General features: G+C 47.6%; 2 protein-coding genes across 2 annotated transcripts in view; one reads left to right on the top strand and one right to left on the bottom strand.

Moving 5' to 3' along the window:
* VKORC1L1 (vitamin K epoxide reductase complex subunit 1 like 1) overlaps positions 1-7,248 on the top strand; it is a 15,810-nt gene extending 8,562 nt beyond the window's left edge. Inside the window, exon 3 of the mRNA XM_079956040.1 lies at positions 1,605-7,248. Within this exon, the coding sequence (XP_079812166.1) occupies positions 1,605-1,831 (227 nt within the window). The 3' untranslated portion in view covers positions 1,832-7,248. The remainder of the gene's footprint in view (positions 1-1,604) is intronic.
* Positions 7,171-23,650, bottom strand: GUSB (glucuronidase beta). The gene is made up of 12 exons (XM_079956016.1): positions 23,396-23,650; positions 20,751-20,939; positions 19,860-20,041; positions 18,887-19,029; positions 17,949-18,136; positions 16,729-16,881; positions 15,439-15,617; positions 13,757-13,903; positions 12,444-12,528; positions 11,467-11,643; positions 9,927-10,062; positions 7,171-8,386 (listed from the first exon to the last, which is right to left on the bottom strand). Exons 1-12 carry the CDS (start codon positions 23,600-23,602, stop codon positions 8,208-8,210), a joined length of 1,965 nt encoding a protein of 654 aa, XP_079812142.1. The 5' UTR covers positions 23,603-23,650; the 3' UTR covers positions 7,171-8,207.

Genomic DNA, 23,650 nt, shown 5'->3' with positions numbered 1-23,650 from the left:
TGGTGCTCAGGGTCACATACCTTCTGTTGAATAAACTTGGTTCCTGGCACAGCTGCATCCTGTATCCTCACTGAACTGCCTTTCCTATTCCATGGTCTGAACAAGCAGGTCAACAGCTCATAGTCCATAACCACAGTAACACTCACAAATCCTGAAGCAGAGCTGGAAAGAATAGCCAATTCCCAGCCATCAAAATTAACACACATTTGTTAGTCGTCAGCCATGTTCAGGGCTGGGGAAAATGTCTCAGCTGCATCAGAAATGATGGGGAATGTGGTGGCAACCATCCCCTGTGTTCCTCACTTCAGATTCCCTCCCCAAACTCCCTTCAGATAATCAAAAACCATATTTTCAGTGAATGCATAGGCTTGCAAATAGCCGCTCGCCTGGTTGCCTTTGGTGAGCTGGAATCCATTCCAGGCAAAACCAGGCTGTAACTCAGAAGGAAGCTGGCCCTTCTTGTTTTCAGGCTCCCGGCGGGTTGCAAATCCTTGGAGTCAGTATAACTTCGATGGGGCTTCTTTGCAAGCCTGAGTGGGTGTTTTGCAGCATTTGCTCTCATTAACCCTTCCTTTCCTCCTACCCTCCCCACTCCTGCTGTTCCTGCTCTCCCAGCTGTCAAACTTCAGGTTGTCAGCGTCTTGTGGCAGTGACCACTCTTGTGCTTGCAGCTGCTTTAAAATGCTGTGCCCGGTGTTGGCGCTGCATAATGTAACAGAGGAAGGACTTGCACACCTTCTCTGCAAAGGTGCTGTGCATTAAATTTCCTCGCTGGATATCCCGGGAGCCTCAACTGAAGTGTTATGGTAATTGGTGGTCTTTGATATTTTGGTGGTGGGCAGCATTGTGAAGTACCTTTTTGGGTGGAATAGCTGAGGACAGGCCCCTGCTTCTCCCTCCATGAGTTTATCTAATTCCCCTTGAAGGCCTTGTGATCCTTACTACTTTTTACAGCCAGTTTTCATGAATCAAGCAAGATGGAGCAGACTTAACATCAGCCCCAGGGCTTGGAGCTCGTAACCTCTGAGGCTTTAAGCATTTCAAGAAAGCAAAAATCCTTGAACAAATCCTGTTTCTCTGCCTGACAGTGGGCGGTCTGTTAGTGCTGCGGTGACTGACCTATCCGTTTTGTTTCAAAAAAATTGATACAGTACACCGCTTGATTGTAGTAAAACCACAAAGTGGTTTACAAAAAAAAGATAAAACAATAAAATAATCACTAAGAAAAATTAACCAAAATAATTAAAGACATCCAAAAAGTTAAATTAGCAAAACAAAAAACTTGCATCAGTTTTAAAAACCTGCATCAATTTTCTAGACATCTGGGTAGGCTTGTCTAAACAAAAATGCTTTTAGCAGATGCCAAAAAGAGTCATGTGAAAGCACCTGCTTGATATCAATAGGCAGGGAGTTCCAAAGTGTAGGTGCTGCTGCTGACTTTAAGCTTCCAGCTGGTGTGTATGTGTAACATAACACCTCTCCATCTTTCCAAGTCTGCTTTTAATGGTATATTAAACGTATCTTTTTAAAATTGAGAAATAGGAATGGCTCGGCTGGGCTGTGTTGGGCAAAACTGTGCCAAGTAACTGCTTTGTCTTTTCCAGGTATGACGGCAAGTGCGGTAGCGGCGCTAGTCCTCATGATGTCTTCCATAGTGTCGGTAATAGGATCCTTGTACCTGGCCTACATTCTGTACTTTGTCCTGAAGGAATTCTGCATTATCTGCGTTGTCACGTACTTGCTGAACTTCATTCTCTTTATCATCAACTACAAACGACTAGTTTACTTGAACGAAGCCTGGAAGCGGCAACTCCCGCCCAAACAGGATTAACCCCCTACCCCCCCTCCCATGAAAACATTTGACTGACAGTCTGAAGACCCGACTTCCGTTTCGAGTTTATTTCACAGTAAAAGAAGGTTTTTGTTGTTGTTGTTATTTTTCTTCTCCATATCAGATGCTTTCCCCCAAGGATCGTCACTGGTTTAATGACAGTGAATGGAAAAGAACCGGGCTCTGTGGTAACTTCTGTCCAATGAATTCAAGGTGGCATCGGTGGAAGTCCTAACCCAATCAAAGACCAGCTTTAACTCTACGCTGAAGGAGTTCTTAGCTGCAGATTCGTTGCACCCTCCTACTCTGTCCTCCCCCCAATATTTCAGGTTGGTAACACTTGCTAGGAAGCCCCTGCATTCTATGTATAAATTCAGTTTTGGGAGTCTTTAACAGAAGATCATGATAACTTTATTCTAGACTTTAGAGGTACCGTACGGAAATGTTGCTGTTTACATTATGTGTATTTGTAGCTAAGGGGATTTCACTTAGAAGACTTACTGCAACATTGTACATAAGGCTCAGAAGCGCTGGGCAGCGTCCGTGTGAATCCAGAAGCTTATCACGGCTCAAACTGGTTTTTGTTCAGAAGCTTAGCGACTTGAAAAACCTTCCAATTCTCGTTGGAATATTTTATTTTTTTAATGGAGGATGAAATGAGCCCATCTCTCTGGAGAAAACTGTTGCAACGAGGGAAAATTAGTTGAGATTCCTTCTTCTTTCTTTTTCTTTGGACATGAAAATGGAATTTGATGCGGCAAGTTGTGCATGTCTTCAGAAAGCGGCAGGACTTAATACAGGTTCCTGTGCAACACGTGAGCTGTTTGGCGTGGGTGACGAAAGATCTCCTGGGAGGACACTAAGAAGGGTTTGGCCTGGGGGAATGGAGGGTCGTGGCATTGGGAGAGCCATCTTCTCAAATAGGCAACCTGTAGAAAAAGAAGAGAGCCGACCTTGCGCTCCAAATCGATGTCAGGCGGCCAAACAGTATTAATGGTTTGAGGTATATTTCAAGCTGCTGCGTAGAATTACAACGTTACACTGGATCCCAGTGACTTACTGGCAAACTGATGCACTGAAGTCTTCTTATGCAAGCCAGAATGCAATGGAGGGCAATGTCCAAGGGCACTTAGAGTTTCCCCTGGGCGGTTTCCCTTTGTTTCAACGAGGCTGGCGCATAAAATGATTGCGACAAACTTTGTAGAGACCTAGTGGTCCCGGATCCTTTTATACAAAATTGGGAGTGAAGTGTAGGGTGGATATTGAACTCTTCCCCCCCCCCCGCTCCTGAGAGGAGGGGTAGGAGGGCTAGGGATTGTGTTAAAAGAAAATGGGCAGGTGAAATGAATAGGCTCGGTTGAAAGGGAAGGCTTAGGATTCTGTAACGGTTCTTGTTGGAAACTGTAAGTTCAAGCGAAAGAGCGTATCACTGTGGGTTATTTTCCTTCATTCCATGGCGTCCTGAAATGCAGTGTTTCTTTTTCCTTTTTAAAAAAGTGCCTTCTGTCCTTAAAAAAAAAGAAAAAAAGAAAAAAACCAAATATTGGGCCAAGGGGTTGGAGGTGTTTGAAATTAGCAGGCAGAAGTGTTCGTACGAGAGAGAGATATATATATATATGAAACAAACCTTTGCAGTATGTAGAAAGTGTTTCTCTTCCCATTGGGGCTCCCCACATAACCAAGCACCTCAGTTGGGTTCCTCCTATGATCACTTTGGCTAACCTCATGGTTTGGACTATGGTTGAGGAGAGTTGTAGTCCAAAAGCGCCTAGGGGGAAGGCACTAGGCTGCTGTGAAGGCCTTCCAAGGATCTTCCTATGAAGCCTGGTTGGAGAAGGCAGGAATGCCAGCTCAGTTTTTCGGCCACCCCCCCAAACTGGTCCTTTCAGCCAAGTCAATGCTTGGTGCCCACTGCTGACAAGGGCAGCAGTGTGGGCTCCACAGTCCCTGTGACTGGCTTCTGCTCTTTGTGCTGGAGCATCTCCTGGCGGGAAGAGGCTTACCTGCCCTTCCTTCCCACACTACATTACCCAACCATGGAGGCTTTGCCCGGCCAGTTTTGATAGGAAGGCAGGAGCTCGCAAATGGACCGTTTTGCAGGGCTCGAAATCTGGGAAGGCAGGAGCAGCTTCCAGTCTTGACACAGCCGCCACACTCAAAAGATCCCTCCTTGGAAGTGCTGCTGTCTTTCCTACTACCCCCACCCTCCGCAGCTTCCCGCAGCGGTGGGAAAACGAGGTTGCCGCTTTGTTCTCGTAGAGGCAGCAAGAAGGCAGGTGTTTCTGGAGAGCGAGAGTGTGTGTTTTAGAGGTGCTAAGGAGGGTTTGGAAGGGCAGTCTCCGCGGGTGACCGTAGCCCCTGTTGGAACCGCACAGCTGCTACAGTCACCTGGAGGCTTCTCTGCATGGGAGGACTACTTGAGGCTCCTGTATGAGTTAGCCTGTGGAATTGATATATTCACAACTATGCTTCATCCCCAAATAACTCCGGCAGTTGCTTTGGGTGTGCGTGCCTGTGCATGCTTGTGCAAAAGTATTAAAGGTAGCGGGTTCATTGAGCTCAGCGGCATGTGATCAGAGCATTGGCACCCGACATTGTTTCCTAGGCATCTCGCAGTGCCTGTCCTGGGTTGCACAGGACAGTGAAATATCTTGGGGCAGATCTGAATGTATCTAACCAATCCCAAGAGAAACTGAGCGATCCCTGTTCTCGCAAGCGTGTGATGCCAAAAGGATAGCCCTGCGCTATTCCCACTGCCCAGTCCCAGTGCAGGGCAGACTCTTTCCTGCCTTCGTATCTGAGAGGGCTGAAAACCTCCTTCGAAGAACCTCCTTCTAGAAAATTCCATTCCGTCTGTGTCTAAATACTTCTCGTGAGTCTGTGTAAGAAGTCCTCGTTTTGATGTACCGTTCTCCTTTTTAAAACAACAACACAAGATTAAGGTGTTAGAATGCAATCCTCTTGTGTCTTGTGAAGAACGCAGTGTGTTTTCAGTGGGGTCGGCATCTGCCCCCCCCCCATGGTCTTTTTCAACAGTATTTTTAAAGCCTGCCAAATGAACAGTCCGGTTCTCACAAGGGACCACAACCGAGCACAAGAGGGTGGCAGTGGACGCCTGGTCATATGAGTACTGTTTGATATGTATATGTATTTGTGTATATGTGTGTGTATGTATGTATATATATATATATACACATATATGCATACATGCAGTGTATAAAAGAAAGAAAAAACACTAATAGCTGCTCGTTGTCTTTGTCAGGGTGGGGAAAAGTTTCTCAAAAGACATCTTGTGTTAACAAGAGTAAAGCTGAAGCTTGTCTTGAAATTTGTCGGTGGTGTAGATTTTTTTTGTTTTTTGCCCTTGCTCTGAAAGATTTTTTTTAAAAAAACAAGTCTTGTAATGATGAAATGTAAGGGTTTATTTATTGATTATTATTATTTCTTAACATATCTGAGGGCGAGAGAAGGCTTTGTTCCTTGAACCTTTGGTCAAGGAGAAGAGTTCCATTTGTACACGATTGTAACCTTGGCCTTTGTGTTTCCTCCCCGGCTTCTTGGGACCAGCCTTTTCCTGCTTTCCAGGGCCAGCAAGCCTCATTGCTCCCACGCAATTTGGCCTGTTCTGCCTGCTGATCTTGAATTGCAGAATCAAAACCTTGGGTGTTGACTTCATCCCCCCCCCCCATTTTCTCCCCGATGGAGAGAAACCCACGGTTTTGTTAAGTGTTCTTCACAGGCTCTGTGCATCACAGATGTTCCCAGCCTGGTTTGTTTTGACCCCTGTGTAACAGTCACCCAGGGCACTCAGCAGTTGACTTGTAGCTGCAGGAGAGCTCATTCGGCTCCTTCCCGCTGCTCCCGTCACCCGGGGGGACGGAAACCCTTCTCCTTTGGAGGAGCCAGGCCCCTTAACGCACTGTGGTGGCTGGAACTGCCTACAGGGTTGCAAGAAATGTGCACACTTCCTTATCGCCCACCCCAGTGGGACCCCCCAAAAGCCCTGACCAACTCTCCCATATGTGTGGTTGAGATACCCAGGTCTCATCCATGAGAGGATAGGACCATCCATGCAAAAAAGCAGTTTCGGTGCAGGATGCAACATGGTGGTGCCCCATGCAGCACCAGTTGCAACTTGCCCACATGATTTTCTCTTGAGGTCAGCAGACTTCATGGACCTATGTAGAAGAGGGAACCCTTGCCCCTTTTTTCCCATGCGCCTGCCAAAATCCTGTCTTTTTACACAACTGTGCTTGGCCAGTTGCATCTGGTTGTCCAAGCTGCCTCATTTTATGCCAGAGAGAAACAGAGAAATGCTTGTTGTCTTTCGGTGATTTAAAGGTTTAAGTTCGTATTAGCCCTATGTGTGGGGAAGCCAGACTTTCTGGAGACCAACCTCATTCTCCTCCCTCACCTGTCATTCCAACCCAGCCCCTGAAAACTGTGGCCAAAGGGCCTCAAAAAGTGAGTGTGGCGTCTCCAAGTCGTCCTGCAGACAGGGAGCAGGCAGCTTTTTGCTTAGTGGGGGATGGGAGACAGGGAGCCCTTGTGGGTCGGAGAAACCTATTTTTGTATTACACGTGGGACCCTTCACAGTAGAGTACGGGGTAGCTGTTGCGTCCAGGAGCTTGTGAGGTTAATTTTGAATGAAGGCATATTATTTGAGGCAGACAAAAGTCTAGCTTCCACTCACCCCTTCAAGGTTTTGATCTAGATGAACTGACATGCTCATGTTGCTTTTGTCCTGCCTTCGCCAACCTCATCTGGAGGGAGCTGGTGAGAGATGGGGGGGTCCAAAACATCTGGAGAGCATCAGGTTGGCAAAGGGCAGGATAAATCTGTAGTCCGGGGTATGTGTGTGTTTTTCTATGAAGGTCCGCTGCTTATGGAAATGATGTTAGCAGATTGTAGAATCAGAACATCTTTTGAAAGGGGTTTTCTTGCTGCTCGATGTGGTCTCTGATCCAAAAAGAAAGCTAGGATTTCAGCTAGCAGCTCCTGGCCTACCTGGATTTAAAAATAAAATAAAATACTTTGGCCTCTGTTCTGCCAACACTATTGAAACACACCCTTGCAAAACTAAGGAAGCTGAAATATTCCATTACCATTTTTTTAATTAAAAAAAAACAAACCTGTATTAAGCATGGACTAAATATTCAATGTGTGTTCTGTCTCGTATGTTTTGATCTGACAATTATTATTTTTTTCATGTGTTTCGAACTCGCCACCTGTGTCTAAATTGGAGTCGTTCCGTTTTTCTGTTCAACCTAAGACTGCGACATTCTAAGGTCTGGGGTCCACTTTTTGCTAATGCGAAATTAAAACAGAAACCATGTAAATAATGTAAGAATGTTTTATTTGTTGCACATAACTTTTTTGGTATAAAAAAACAAAAATAAATGTAGAAATTATCTGTGGATGTCTTTGCAGTGTTGTTTCATAATCCGTGCTGCTGTTTCATGCCTTTCTCCCCAGTAAGGCCCCCAATACCTTGATGTTTAGTCACAGAGAGCTATTAGCCCCTCAAGAGTTTTTGTGGGACTTTCAAGTTTAGAGAAAAGGCGAGTAAGAGTCCGCATTACAGTGCATAAAGTTATGCACTGTGGAGAAAGAATGGGGAGAAGTTTTTCTCCCTCACATATAATGCTAGCACCCAATAGGGTCATCTGCTAAAGTTGAATGTTGAAAGATTCAGGACAGACAAAATACCGGTAATTCCTTCACGCAGCGCATAGTTAAACTCTGGAACTCTCTCCCACTGGAGGCAGTGATGGCCACCAACTTGGATAGCTTTGAAGGAGGATTGGACAAATTCATGGCGGTTAAGGCCACCAATGGCTATGCTCTATCAATCGCTAAGAATTACAAATGGGAAGAGTGTGTCTGTTGTGCTAATCTCCTGCTCAGGGGCTTCCCACAATAGGCATCTGGTTGGCCACTGAAATAGACAAGCATTTCTGCTGAACCAGCAGCTTCTTGCTCATACACCATACTTGTCAAAAAGACCCAAGAGATTGTGGTGATCGTTACACAAGGCTACACTGGCTTTGTGTAAACCAGAATCTAAAAACATTTTCAAAATGAGAATGTCATGGATGCTTCAGTTGACATTCCTCCTGCATTGCAGGGCGTTGGACTAGATGACCCTTGGGATCCCAACTCTACAATTCTATGGTTCTATGAGAAAATCTTTGTCCGTTTTCATTTATGTTCCTTTGGCTTTATCGTATGGAAAAGCAGAGCTGCAGTCCCTCCCCTGCTTTCATGAAGAAAACACATCGGAGCAAAAACAATCACGGAAATTTAGTCTCTATTTGGATGCTCAGTAGTGCCTCTCCTTGAATTTCTTCTGCTGTGCTTAATGTAACAGCGTAAGTCAAGTGCACTTGGAGGCCTGAGTTTGGGGCAAACCAATGTCATGGTAATTGGGCCGCGCAAGGGGCCTGCATTCCTCAGCCAGCTTCCAGTATCTCTCCCTTAGGACGAAGGCAGCCGATTTGGGTTGTCGTTGGCGGGTGAAAATACCTTTCTTGTTACCCAAAACCCGCGTTATGCCTGCAAGATGGGAAAGAAAGTTACAAAGGGAAGGTTCAACGGCAACAGCTTTGTAGAGCGGGAAAGGAACTTGCAGGTAATCCAGACCAAGGATGGGGAATCTGTGATGGCTCTCCATACATTGTTAGACTTCCAACTCCTATCATCTCTCAGCGCTGGCAAAGCTGTCTGCCTGGGGCTGATGGGAGTTGGAGTCCAACAACATCCAAAGGGCTATGCAGGTTCCCTGTCCCTGATCTCTGGGCCACTTCCTGTCCAGTGCAGGATGCACCCCTGCCAGATCTGGCCAGCCCCTGCTTAAATTCCTTACATGAATGAAAACCCCCTGCTTCACCAGGCAGTCTGTTCTCTTACCTCAACAGCTCTTAAAAACCTGGGAGCTGCCGTCTTGCATTGCCTATAGCAGGACAGTCCCAACTTTTCATACCAACTGGGCCGCAAGAGTACTTAGACACAGAATCCACGAGCCGCACACAACCTTGTTGTGCTGGAAATGCGGGCAAGACTAAAATTTGGCCCCCTCGAGGCTCTGGCAGGGTCCAAGAGTCCTCCCACCTCCTTTCTAAATTGGGAAAGTGCTAACTAAGCTTTTGGAATGAGGCAGGACGACTCTAGGACCCTGCCAGAGCCTCGGTTTTCGAGCGTCTCGGAAGCCATAAGTTTTGGAACCCGAACACCAAAAACCCAGAAGCAATTGCTTCAGTTTTTGAATGCTCCTCGGAAGTCGAACGACTTCTGCTGTGTGTTTTTCTTTTATCTCCATTGACTTTGCTGACCGCCTTTTGTGCCTCGGTTGTCAAACATTTTGGAAGTTGAACGGTCTTTTGGAACGAATTACGTTCGACAACCAAGGTACCACTGTACCTCCAAACCAACGTCAAAAGTTTCCAGAGATTTAAGACTTCCGAGGAGCTGTCGCCAGGGGGCAGCGCTGACTCTAGCATTTGTTTATTGCTGATAAATATTCTGCAGGATGCTGGAAGCAAATCCCAAGAATTCTAAGACGCCCCTCCCCCATTCCCACCACACCAGAGAAGCTGGCTTGTACATTTCGGCACAAGCTAAGGTAGTCAAGAACCATAGGGGGTCAGGCCGGTGTAGAGGGAGAGAAGGGGTTGGCTAGATGTGGGTGAAGGAGGTTTGGGAAAGCGATAGATGGAGTTAGCAAGGCAAAGTGAACAAGGGCAGCACCCCCTAGTACAGTGGTACCTCGGGTTACATATGCTTCAGGTTACATACGCTTCAGGTTACGGACTCCGCTAACCCCGAAATATTACCTCGGGTTAAGAGCTTCAGCATGACATCAGAAATTGTGCTCCGGCGGTGCGGTGGCAGCGGCAGGCCCCATTAGCTAAAGTGGTGCTTCAGGTTAAGAACAGTTTCAGGTTAAGAACGGACCTCCAGAACGAATTAAGTACTTAACCCGAGGTACCACTGTATTAAATTTATGAGTTGCTTCCCAACGACAGAGTCCTAAAGAAACTTGGGAGCGGAAGACTTTCGCAGAGGACACGGCAACTTCAACCTGAGACGCCAATACCTTGGTTCGTCATGAAGTCGGCAAAATTCCAGATGAGTTCTCCAATCACATAGTCCTTCCTCTTTTGGTCTAGAACAGCATGATACTCCTTTAGCACAGCTGCCTGGTATTCCTCAGAGAACATGAGAGGCGGGTCCTGCGGGAATAGGGAAAGGAAGAGGCCTCTCTTGCGAGATGAACGGGAAGGAAGGAAGAGCCCTTATGCACATGGAACCAGTGCAGGATGCACAATGAATGAGAGCAGCCATCCAATATTCGGGTCGCTGTGGTGCAGAAAGTAGAACGCTCTCATTCTCTGCTGCTGGGGGGGGGGATATTTGGCCTGTTGTGGGCCACAGACTGGCCTGCAAGACCACTTTCCCCAAGCAATGCCCACCTATCGATCAACGGATGTGGAGGCGAGGTTCAATCCTGCTGGGCGCTGTCTCTCCACCATATTCCCTGTGGGGGAACACCCTGACAAAGTAGAACTCTGCAGAGAGCAGGATTGAACCCTCCGCTCATCACCTGATAATAATAATTTTATTATTTGTGCCCCGCCCATCTGACTGGGTTGCCCCAGCCACTCTGAACAGCTTCCAGCATATATATATATATATATATATATATATATATATATATATATATATAAATTAAACATTAAAAACTTGCCTATACAGAGTTGAGAGTTGCCTTCAGATGTCTTCTAAAGGTTGTACAGTAAATTATCTCATGATAAGTGGAGAGCTCAGTCCTGCTGGATGCAGGTTCACCAGGGTGTTCTGGGGGGGGTGTGCGGAGTGGTGCTGGCAAAGCAGACCCCTACCCCCACCTCCCCATGGGTCAATTTCAGATGATTGACAGCGGGGAAGGACCCAGCTTTCAAACTTGGCCCATGAATCAAAAAAGATTGGGCCAAAATTTCCCACTGCTGATCTAGAGGGCAGGACTTTTTCTTTGTTTGACATTTAAACCACCCTTCGTCTAAGCAGGATTCCAAAATCCTAATTAAAATGCCACCTTTATTTGCTTATTTTTACTTTTGATATCCCACCTTTCCTCCAAGGAGCTCAAAGTGGCATACATAGTTCACCCTGTCCCCATTTCATCCTCACAGCAACCTTGTGAGGTAGGACAGGCTCACAGACTGGCCCAAGGCCACCCACTGAGCTTCCTGGCCAAGTGGGTCACCCAGGTCTTGGTCCAACACTCTAACCACTACAACACACTGGCTTAGCTAGATATCTGTGAATGTGCACCAGGGAGGGAAGAGGCCTGAGGAGTTCATGATGGACTAGAAACTTGCTTAAAGGCATAGGCTATTACTGTACCAGTATTGGGTCAAAGCACCAGGTAATTTGTGTGTGTGTGTGTGTGTGTGTGTGTGTGTGTATATGTATATATATATATATATATATATATAGCTAGAGCATTCTGAGCAGACACAGATCAGCAACAAGCAGCTGCTCAGTACAGTTCTCCTCTCAGACATCTGCAATTCTTCTTTGGGAAGAAATGTCTTCTGCCTACAGGCGACTGGCCTTGGAAGAGCCGGACTCACCATGTGGAGGCCGGCGATGGCATCTGCTCCATACTCGCTCTGGATAATGGGCTTCTGGTGAGTTTGGTACCAGTTCTCAAACTGAGAGTTCAGCTGCAGGCGGATGACCTCCAGGTGTCCAGGGTCGTGGTACCAGGAGAAGTAGCTATTTACGCAGATGACGTCCACGTAAGGGGCCTGCAGAAATTTCAATTTTGTTTTTAGCCGATTTTGAGGCATGTCCGCTAGACGGCAAGTGTTCTCTCTCTCTCTGCCCCCTTTCCCCCATCCCCAAACATAATGGGGGAAAGAGAAGGGTGCAAGCAACTCATTCTTGCATAAGCTTCATAGAATTGTAGAGTTGGAAGGGACCGCGACAACGGACAAGACCTGTATCCAGGTGGAATCAACGTCTCACCTAATTATCCCTGGACTAGATGATGCTTTGAGTCCCTTCTAACTCTATAATTCTATGAGGACTTGGGGTCGGAGGTTCCCCACCGCTTGGCCTGGATATTCCATGCTGAGCATCTTATGAAATATTGGCATAAAGAAAGTGTTCTTTTTTGGAAGGACAGAAAGCCAGCCTTAAAGGTAAAGGTAAAGGGACCCCTGACCATTAGGTTCAGTCATGGCTGACTCTGGGGTTGCGGTGCTCATCTCACTTTGTTGGCCAAGGGAGCCGGCGTACAGCTTCCGGGTCATGTGGCCAGCATGACTAAGCCGCTTCTGGCAAACCAGAGCAGCGCACGGAAACACCGTTTACCTTCCCGCTGGAGCGGTACCTATTTATCTACTTGCACTTTGACGTGCTTTCGAACTGCTAGGTTGGCAGGAGCAGGGACCGAGCCACAGGAGCTCACCCCGTTGCAGGGATTCGAACCGCCAACCTTCTGATCGGCAAGTCCTAGGCTCTGTATTTTAACCCACAGCGCCATCTGCGTCCCAGCCTTAAATAACATTAAATAAGCAACAGAGACAAAAGGGATGGTGCTTACTCCAAGATCTAGAGCGTAATTGGTGTTCGTGATGAACGTGACTGGGCGCGTGGGGTCCATGGCTTTGGTGTGAGCAATCACCATCCTGCGTGCAAAGGGTGAAAAACAGACAAAACCACAACTGTTTCTCGCTGTGCAGAATTAATTCATCCACATGTGATTCCACCCTCCTGCACCTCTGAGGCTCTGCATGGCAACCTGGACGGAAGGTTAGTTTGCGTTACAAACTATTTGTTAGACTTGAGAACATAGGAAGAGCCTGCTGGATCAGGCCAGGGTCCCATCTAGTCCACCATCTTGTTCTCACAGTGGCCAACCAGATGCCCTTAATGTGAAACTGCCAAGCGAGATTAGAGCACAAAAACCCTCTCCCCTCCAGTGGTTTCTCGCAACGGGAATTCAGACACATTACTGCCAGTGACTGTGGAGGCAGAGCATGGCCTTTGCAGCTAGCAGCCATGGATAGCCATGAATTTGTCTCATCCTCTTTTAAAGCCTTCCAAGTTGGTGGCCATCCCTGCCTCCTGTGGGAGGGAGTTCCATAGTTTAACTATGCGCTGCAAGGACGTTCTTTTATCTGTCCTGAATCCTCTTAACATTCAGCTTCCTTGGATGTTCATAAGTGCTACTGTTCTGAGGGAGGGAGAAAAACTTTTCTCTATCCGCTTTCTCCATGCCATGTGTAATTTTATAAACTCCTCTCATGTTGCCTCTGACTTACCTTTTCTCTAAACTAAAAAGGCCCAAACACTGCAGCCTTTCCTCATAGCGGGTGTCCCTTCATCCTCTCTGTTATTTTGGACTTGTTAAACACTTGGTACCTGTGGGTCTCCAAGCACCTAACAATACTGTTAAACACACAGTCATATGTATAACATCTATTTATTTAATGGTTGAGGTACCATTTGATTGTAAGCAACAACAACAAAACAATTCCCTAAGTTGTTTACTAAAAGAAACATTCTGATTAACGGATATACAGTTAAAAACTTTGAAAAGGTGATCAAGAGTAGCTAAGAAGGAATACAACATGCCTAACTTATACAGGTCTGAGGAGGCGTTTTCTCTAGATAAATAATGTTTTAATTGGGGAGCAAAAAGCACAGCAAAGGTGCCTACCTGATGTCAAACATCCCCTCAGGTCTATTAAAACCTGGCTGAGGGAAGCGAGAAGTCTTTACCTGGCGCCAAAAGTAAGTCAACAAAGGTGCCTTTGCTGGGTAAATATATGTGATACTTGAGTTCACTTTGGGCAGGCTGAGTGCCAGGGTACAGACTTCACAGCACAGTTTTGTGTGTGGCAGATAACTCACTTGAAGTAGTAGCCGGCTGGGGGCAGCCAAGAGGCCGGCTCATTGGCCACAGACCACATCACGACTGAGGGACGGTTCTTGTCCCGGCGGATCAGCTCCTCCATCACGATGAGGTGGTGCTGGAGGCTTTTGTTACCAAAGTTCATGCTTAAATGGAGAGAAGCAAAAAGGGGGGACAAGGGGTCCATCATAAAGCACACTTTTTGCCTCTTTTATAATAATCATAATCATCTTTTATTTGTATCCCACCCTTCCTGGCCGAAACCAGGCTCAGGGCAGCTAACATCAAATATATAATATTGGTATAAATATATAACATCAAATATAATGGTATAAATATATAACATCAAATATATTATAATGGTATAAATATATAACATCAAATATATAACATTGGTATAAAATCAATGGTAATTAAATTACCTCCTAAAAACAAGTCAGGATGAAATTTAAATCCAATTAGATGGTTTTCCGCAGGATTAGGGTTGGGAACAGTAAATGCTCATCAGGCCCAACTGTTTACGCTGTTCTTATATGGGCCTGTGAGAATGCTGGGAGGCCTCTTTAATACTAGTACTTATACAAAAATAGAAGGGGAGTCAGGCTGAGCCCTGACCAAAGGCCTGACGGAACAGCTCCATCTTGCAGGCCCTGCAGAAAGATGTCAAATCAGATAGGGCCCTGATCTCTTGTGGCAGAGCGTTCCACCAGGCCCTGGTCAAGGCTAGCCTAATCCCCCTGAGGGGAATTAGGATTAGGATCTCCACGATGTTATTATTTGCAGACCATAAGGTCCTCTGTGGGACATACCAGGAGAGAGGACTGAAAGGAGCAACCCAGCAGTAAATCACACCATGGAAGTTGGAGTTAACTCTTCATTAGCGGAAGCAGGATCTGCACAGGAGTGTCAGGCCTAATGAGCGCAGCAACTTATCTTTAGTAGGTCTTGCCTCATGGATTGAAAGTTCCTGCCTTCCCACAGCTGCCTAAGTCCCTTCCTCTCCAGGGTTTTTCCCAAGCAGTCGGAGACTGCACCTGCACATTGCCCATCTCTCCAATGCCCTCTTTGTACCTCTCCTGGTTCTAGATCAGGAGGGAGAGGAGCTGGTCACAGCAGGAGGGGGAGACACCTGTGACTCCTCTCTGCCTCTTGGCCTCCTTCCTCTCTTGCTTCAGCTTCTGCCTCTGAGTCTGGACTTCTCTCTGCCACAGACTCTCCCTGCTCACTAAACCCTGTTGCCTCTTCAGCTTCTGACACCACCTCTTTCCCTCTGACCACTCATCACCATCCCACCACCAGTCCCTGAGCTCTGAGCCTTCTTCCCTTGGGGGTTCCCTAGCTGCTTCCTCCTACCATTCCTTTGCATCCAACCAGTCCATGGCATTCTCACATGCTCCTTCCTCACCTCATGTGCAGCCGAATTATTCCGGTCTTCCTCCTCAGCCTCCTGCCTACTAAGGCCCTTACTGTAGTTCCCAAAGTACATCTGCTTCCACTCAACCTCTCGGCTCAGAGCATCCAAGCCAATGGGAGCCTCAGATCCATCGGCCAGCCCCGCCCCTTTGTGACGTGAGGCCAGCTCAGCCAATCATTCCCAAACACGTTACCACCGCTGCCCAATTACCTCAGTGCATCGCTCTATAAATCGCTGGGGAGCTCAGGGAAATCGGTTCTCGCTCACCTGTCCTTCATGCCCACGGCCGGAGACTCATCGATCACCACGATGCCGTAGGCGTCACAAAGCTCCATGATCTCTTCGGCGTAGGGGTAGTGGCTGGTACGGAAGGAATTGGCGCCCAGCCACTGCAGGAGGTTGAAGTCCTTCATGATGAGGGGCCAGTCCAGCCCTTTGCCACGGATCTGCCGCAGGGAACAAACCCGGTGAAACAGGAGAGGCTACAAGTTAGAAGAGCAATGGTCCTTTGCCAACATTGGGCTTCCAGCTGAGCTGCCACTGCGTGATGGTCCTCCTCCAAGATTAAAGCAAGTTTCTAGTCCTCATGGGTCTGAAGGGTTGATTTGACATGGGAAACTGTCTCATGCAGAGCCAGTCCGTTGGGCCACCTAGCTCGGAACCATCTAGACCAGGGGTTGTCAACCTGGTCCCTACCACCCACTAATGGGTGTTTCAGGATTCTAGGTGGGCAGTAGGGCGTTCTACAACACAAGCTGAAATCTCCTTCCATCGAGCACTGGTGGGCAGTAAGGAAATTTTACCATCAAGAAAGATGCATTAGGGGGCGGTAGGTGTAAAAAGGTTGACTACCCCGATCTAGACCAAAGGTTCCCAGACTGGGCGGTACCACTCCATGGCAGGGTGGGAATAGCTAGGGGGGAACTAAGAGGCAAGGGGGCAGCAGAGGGGCCCTAGAGATGGGCCCCTCCGAGTGTATTGATCTCTTATTACGACTGACCATGCTAGAGACTACAGCAAAGCACTTTCCTCACTTTGTATTTGAAGTTTTGCCATTCTTATCGCTTCCCAAGCTATTTCATTGGGCCATGTTTGTTTGTATTTACAATGCTGAGTTCTCACAAGATAGCCAAGCTGTTGATTTTCTTATAAATTAGTTACGGCACATCTATGACAGGTCCATGTTTGGTAAGTCATTACGAATAAATATTTTGTGCTATAAACTTCCTAGTTAAGAATGTGTAAAAATATTTTTCCTACAGTATCAGGTATCATGGGATCATCGGTTTTGTTGAATTAATTAAACTAAATAGCTTTTAACTGAATGCGCAATTAACCATTACCATTTTGAATTTTATAGTGTTATTAGCTTCCTTAGTGGGTCATGGAAACCACAGTTCTGAATGATGCTTTTTATGGGGGGGGGTAGTTTGGGAACCACTGATCTAAACCCAGGTTGAGATGTTTCTGGGTGAGGCCCATCCTGCTTCTTAATCCAGCCCCACAGCCCATCACTCAGCAATAATAGATCCGAAAACAAGGCGCCACTCAACTCACATCAGAGTCTTCGTGCTTGTTGACCCCGTGGAAGTAGAATGGTTTCCCGTTGATTAGGAACTTGTTGCGGGTGACCTGCACAGTCCGGATGCCTACTGGCTGCACGTAAGTGTCTTCGGAGACCGTGCCGTCCACCTCGGCAGAAAGCGTGATCTGTGGTCCAAAAAAGCCACCCTTTTTGCGTCAGTTGTTGGAGCATATAAGCCTACACCCCAACAATCACCAGCCCCCTGAATCTGAGATGTAGCATCAGGGGAAGGAGAAATTTCTGTGCTGTGCCAAGGTAACCCGTAATCTGCACCCTGCATAATTTGCAGGGAATTTGCTAGACTTGAACCCAAGGCCTTGTTCTCCAACCCAGGAGTAGGCAAAAATGTGCTGCAAGGATCAGATGCAGTAGTGGGTGGGCAGCCAGGACCACACCCCTTCTGCTCTCTGTGTGTTGTCCTTCCCAACACAATTGCCCCACAAAACTGGCAGAGTTTTTCACTGGAGGGCTCCCACGAGGGCTGTGGATGGGAAGGATCATAGGAAGTCAGATTGTTAGTCCACCGAGCTGAGCATTGTCTACTCTGGCTGCAGCGGTTCTCCAGAGTTTCAGGCAGCCCTACCTGGAGCTGCCACTGGGGATCAAACCTGCTCTACTGCTGAGCTACAGCACTTCCCTAGAATTTGAGTAAAGCGGGCATGGAGGAACACAGAGATTTATAAAAGTGGTTTTAAGCAACGCCAGAGGTACAGACAGATTCCCCAATTCCCTCCTCACTGGACTCAAACCGTGCTTTAAACTGCCATTGCTCCCTCTCCTCAGTGTCTCCCCTTGCTCACTCAAATCTCTGCCATGGTTTAAGACCATCACTTTCCCCCTCTCAGTTTCCTTCCATTCCTGCTTTATTCAAACCTCTACTGAGGTTTAAAGCCAGTTCCCTGTGTGTCCCTCCATCCCTTCTTTTCCTGTTGGCAGAGCAAGGCAGGAGCCCTTCCTTGGATTGCTCTTAACCACTGGAAATCCTATTCAGCTATGCACACCTGCCTTCTGGATTTTCAAGTCAGCATCCTCTCCTACTCAACTAAGCCTTGAGCAGGGGCCAGAACATTAGTTTTCCACTGGAGGACAATGCAGATCTGAGGATCCTGGACAGGAGCCACATGCAAGATCTGTGCCTTAGTTTCTCTCCCTTCCTCCCCTCAGGATTGAGTCCAAATAAGGCTTAAGTTACCTTTAGGGAGTAAAGGTATCCAGGACGTTCATGCATCAGGTATGGCCACCAGAGTAGAGGGTTCACCACTTTCATCTCGCCAGCGGACCCGTTTCCAGTTGCCACAGTGACACCATCTTGGTCATGCAGTGTCAGGGTCAAGGAGTAACGGGGGCTGCCCTGGACTGAAACCGAATACTGCACCAAGCCTGTACCAGCAGAAGCAAAATAGGTGAGTTGGTGAAGACAGTGGGCTACAAATCAGAACCGCTCCGTTTCGGATCCCACTGCTACCACCAACTGAATCCCTTAAGCATCCTAAGGTAGGCCATTTTCTCAGCTGCTGCTCCCACAACAGTTTGGGGAAAGCAACCCCGGCCTACCTCACAAAGTTGTTGTGAAGACTGTGGGATAAACGGCTTTGAAGAGAGAGAATTGGGGCCATCGCTTGGTTAAATAAACTTTAGCTTGTGGGGTTTGGATTTGGATTTGATATCCCGCTTTATCACTACCTGAAGGAGTCTCAAAGCGGCTAACATTCTCCTTTCCCTTCCTCCCCCACAACAAACACGCTGTGAGGTGAGTGGGGCTGAGAGACTTCAGAGAAGTGTGACTGGCCCAAGGTCACCCAGCAGCTGCATGTGGTGGAGCGGAGACGATAACCCGGTTCACCAGATTACGAGTCCACCGCTCTTAACCACTACATCACACTGGCTCTCCATTTGTGCCATTTGGTGGCTCGTTTGGAGACTTCCTGAGGTTGTAGATGGTGTGAATATGTCACGGCAAGAATATTCTAAGGTGAATTTCACTTTGATAAGTGAAATCATTAACAGGTTTCCAGCCACAAACAGGTTGTTCCCACGAAAAGCTTTTCCTCCATAGACACTGCAGGATCGTCATCCCCGCCCCCTCCAACTTTCCAAATGCTGTTTAGCTCTGGCACTTCAGAAACCTACCGACGTTTCCCATCATGTCTGTGGTCACGGTGATGTCATCAATGTAGGCCAAGGGGGTGGTATACAGCAGGACAGGTCGGTGGATCCCAGCGTAGTTGAAGAAGTCAAATTGTGTGTCTTGAACAAAATAGCCTTTGGGGTACCTGGATCAAGGGGGAAGGGTTCAAGAAGACATTGAGGGGGGTGGGAAATCCCTGCACTTGGAAACGGAGGGTTGAAAGGCATGATGAAAACAATCAGGTCTGATTCACTGAACACCTGAGGTTACACACATTTCCGCTGAAATGATAAGTTCTTATCTGGAGGTTGCATAAAATATAGATGTTACAGATTTATTTCAAGTGGATTAGGGAGTAGAATTATAGATGTGCTTCTACCGGTTCTCTGCAAATTTTGCTGTTGATCCGTCATCGAAAACTCTCTGAATATTCAGCAAGTCGCAACGGCGTTTCCGTGTGCGGCTCTGGCTCGCCAGAGCAGCGATGTCACGCTGGCCACGTGACCCGGAAGTGTCTCCGGACAGCGCTGGCCCCTGGCCTCTTAAGTGAGATGGGCGCACAACCCCAGAGTCTGTCAAGACTGGCCCCTACGGGCAGGGGTACCTTTACCTTTACCTTTACCCAATAATATCCAGTTTCAACAGCTGATGTACGGAAGGTTTTGATAATTGGTCTGTAGCACCTGGGATTAAATTCCACAAATTTACAAAATCTGATTTAGGGAAACTGGATTGATTGTACTTCCTGCAAATAATATACTTAATCCTTTTTTTGAGGGGGGAGGAGGGAAAACCCAAGGAAACACCCAAGATTATGTGCGAGAAGAAAGCCTCTTCCCTATACCAGTGGACGACAATGGAATAAAAGCAGGCAAAACACCTTTCAGAGCGACTTCCTTCACCTATTCTAGACAGAACGTCCCAGAATCTTTGGCTAGAGGCTTGCTGGGTTCCTCAGCGAGGCCTTCAACTCACATAGACTCGTTCTCCATATAATGGATGGTCCCTGGAGGCAGCGTGTGGGGAGTCAGGGTGTTGTTGACAGCAATGGTGATTCGGCAAGGCTCTCCTGGAGCATCGCGGAGGAGATGGTTGATCTCGGCTTCAAAGGGGAGGTGTCCGCCCTCGTGCTCAGTCACCTGGACCCCGTTCACCCACTACAACGGAAGAAAACGGGGTGTCCGGGTGCAAAGACTCCAAACAAACAATGGGGCCTCAAGGGAGGCATGCAGGTCACATGACTTGGAGCGGTGGGAAAGCTGTGGCTGGACTACAACTCCCAGCATCCCTTGCTATTGGCCATCAATACCCAGAGGGCCACAGGCTCCTCATTCACATGTAATGACTCCTGAACTTGAGAGGCAGTGGTGGTGCAGTGGTTAGAGTGTCAGACTAGGGCCTGGGTTCAAATCCTCACTCAGCCAAGAAGCTCACTGGGTGTGTCTGGGGGGGGTGATAGACTCATAATCTGGTGAACCGGGTTCGCGTCTCCGCTCCTCCACATGCAGCTTCTGGGTGACCTTGGGCCAGTCACACTTCTTTGAAGTCTCTCAGCCCCACTCACCTCACAGAGTGTTTGTTGTGGGGGAGGAAGGGAAAGGAGAATGTTAGCCACTTTGAGACTCCCTAGGGTAGTGATAAAGTGGGATATCAAATCCAAACTCTTCTTCTTCTTCTCTCAGCCTATCCTACCTCGCAGAGTTGGTTTTGGGAATTAAATGAGGAAGAGAGAGAACCATACATACCACCTTGGGTTATTGGAGAAGAGTACAGGACATAAATGCAGAAAATAAAAAAATGCAATGGTTCCAGAAACCAGGCAGGCTTCCATGAGGAGTTGCACTGCCCAGGAAGCCACATACTCACCACAATCGAGTAGTAGTTTGCACTGCCAACCCGGAGCACCACTCGTGTCCCAGGATCTCTCAGGAGCCAGCGGGCTGGCGGGAACACCTCCTTCTCGTACCAAACCCAGCCGATGTACTGACGCAGCTTTGGATCTTGCGTGATCTCGTTGAAGCTGGCGGGGACTGGCATGTCAATCACTGGCCCAGACTGAAAGAGACGAGGAAGGTATGCTGGGCATACAGGGCAGTGATGTTCTCCCATGCAGGCAGCTAGTGGGTTCACCCACTGAAAACATGTTGGAAAGGTTGCACTGGCTGCCAATTTGCTACGGGACAAGATTCAGGGTTTTACGGCTAGGGCATGCAGTGCTATACCAGGGGCGTGATTCTTCTGGGTTTTATTACGGTTTTATGACCTGTATTCCATTTTGTGTTTCATTTCTACATACCACTCGTATATTCTCCAAAACTAAAGCAGTTTGTACATTCTGACAAACAAGCAAACTCCAGCAAACTTTTTCTGCTCTTCTGCTTTCAAAAATCTGCCTGATGCAGAGCAACTTAGCAAGTTATGATTTTTTTTCTGGATCGCTCAGTTGGTTAGAGCATGGTAATGCCAAGGTTGCAAGTTCAATCCCCATATGAGACAGCTGCATATTCCTGCATTGCAGCCGATTGGACTAGATTAGAATGATCCTCGGGGTCCCTTCCAACTCTACAATTCTGTGATTCTGTGACCTGTTAAATCATGTCTTGGCCTCAGGCTATTCCATTTAAAGTACAGGATCAGTTTGGAAGATTAAATGTGGCATTTGCACCCAGAAGCCACTAGAGGGCACTAATGTACAGGCGCTGTTTTCCATTCATTGAAGCTGCAAAGAGCTCACTTGCACAAGCAATCCACTATTTACATTTCTATTTTCTTTGGCCTAAATTTTAACGTGTAAACAGTGGAGAACTACAAACCCAATCTTTGATTTTACTCACCTTTTCTGAAGCACACAGTATGACTTTTAAACTGCGGTTAGCAAGTTACTAATGATCATGCAGATTCTGCTTTTCCAAAACCTTTCCATTCCAGGTGGTTATTCAATCAATTGTGCCTGAGTTTATTTTTCCCCTCCTCCCTCCCAATGCCCTTTCCTTTAGAGCTGCATACTTGAGTTAGGAATACTCAAAGGCATAGACTGTCTTAATATTGATATTTGCAAAGTGCTCTCGGAAGACTTTTTCAGCTGAACAGTGAAATAAAACAATGCATTAAATAACACCCTTTCTGTTTCCTGATTCACAGATGCACGTGCCTACTTCCTGCTCTTTGGGGAAACAATTATTTCACCAGCTTTCCACTTAACAGTTCATTTCCTCACTCTTGCACATAGAAATGCTGAGCCACTTCCTGATATTCTAAACTTCTCCTTTCTGTTGGAGCTGAAGGGCAATCAATGGCAACTCCTTGCTCTCTCAGCTTCTATCTTTCCAACGAAAGTATTCCAAAGATCCCAGTGCACTGTTCACAAATACAGAAAGCCCACATCTACCCAGTGGCTGTGTGCCCAGAGAGCTAAATCGAACCTCCACATTCAGTGGCAGTGTACATCAGAGTACCAGATGTTTGGGGGGACGACAGGGACTGGACATTGCATTCCCCCCCAACACCCCCCCACTTGTTGGCTCCCTCAAAACATCTGGGCAGCCAGAACCATGGGCATAGCCAGGATTGGGAGGGGGCAGAACCTCAGTTTGCTATGTATTTTTATTTATTTAGGGGGGCAGCTGCTCCTCCCTGCCCCCCCTTGGCTACACCCATGGCAGCCTCTGTGTTGGTTATTTAGGTTAACAGGGCTTTTGGCTTGATCCATTAGGGATGCTCGGATGTTGCTATCAGACAAGAACTAAAAAATTTAACCCATAATTCACTATACTCTTTTCGGCACCTTTTTTGTTTCGGCAAAACCTACTGAAGCATGTAGAATATTGACACACGTTTCAGTTTGGTTTTTCAGCTAATGTTGATTTTTCTTTTTGAAGGTTTCCAATGGTTGGTTTTAACTGTTTCTTACACTTTAGCTGTAGCTCCTGCATTGCAGGGGGTCGAAATGGATAACCCTTGGGGTCCCTTCCCCCTCTCCAATTCTATGGTTCCATAGGGACGCAGGTGGCGCTGTGGGTTAAAGCCTCAGCGCCTAGGACTTGCCGATCGAAAGGTCGGCGGTTCGAATCCCTGTGGCGGGGTGCGCTCCCGCTGCTCGGTCCCAGCGCCTGCCAACCTAGCAGTTCGAAAGCACCTCCAGGTGCAAGTGGATAAATAGGGACCGCTTACTAGCGGGAAGGTAAACGGCGTTTCCGTGTGCGGCTCTGGCTCGCCAGAGCAGCGATGTCACGCTGGCCACGTGACCCGGAAGTATCTCCGGACAGCGCTGGCCCCTGGCCTCTTAAGTGAGATGGGCGCACAACCCCAGAGTCTGGCAAGACTGGCCCGTATGGGCAGGGGTACCTTTACCTTTTACCTTTATGACAAGCTTATTGCTTTCCTTCTTTTCGTAAACTGCTTTGAGGTCGCTGCTTTTGCAATCAATTTATTTATTTCATAAAATTTTCTCAGCAGCTTTTTAAAAAAATCCCGCCTTACCTTGATGGTGCCCGTCTTCTCCGCTCACTCACCTGGGAGAGAGGCTTCTTGTACCAGCCTTCCACAAACCCCGCATCCCTGCGCTCTGACCAGTCTGCCCTGAAGCTCCAGAGGCCTCCCAGCTCCTTCAGCTCCCTGGAGGGAGATTCCCGGGGGTACAGCATCCCTCCATCCAGGGCGCCCCCCTGCTGGCAGCACCCCAGGACCAGGCACAGGGCGCAGAGAAGCAGCAGCTTCATGCTGCCAGACAGCCTGACCCGCTCTCTGCTGAGCCTGGAGAGGCAGTC

The sequence above is a fragment of the Podarcis cretensis genome, assembly GCF_951804945.1.
Source record: "Podarcis cretensis genome assembly, chromosome: 15".
Classification (NCBI taxonomy): domain Eukaryota; kingdom Metazoa; phylum Chordata; class Lepidosauria; order Squamata; family Lacertidae; genus Podarcis; species Podarcis cretensis.
The sequence above is the reverse complement of the archived record's forward strand: the minus strand, read 5'-3'. Positions and strand labels throughout refer to the sequence as shown.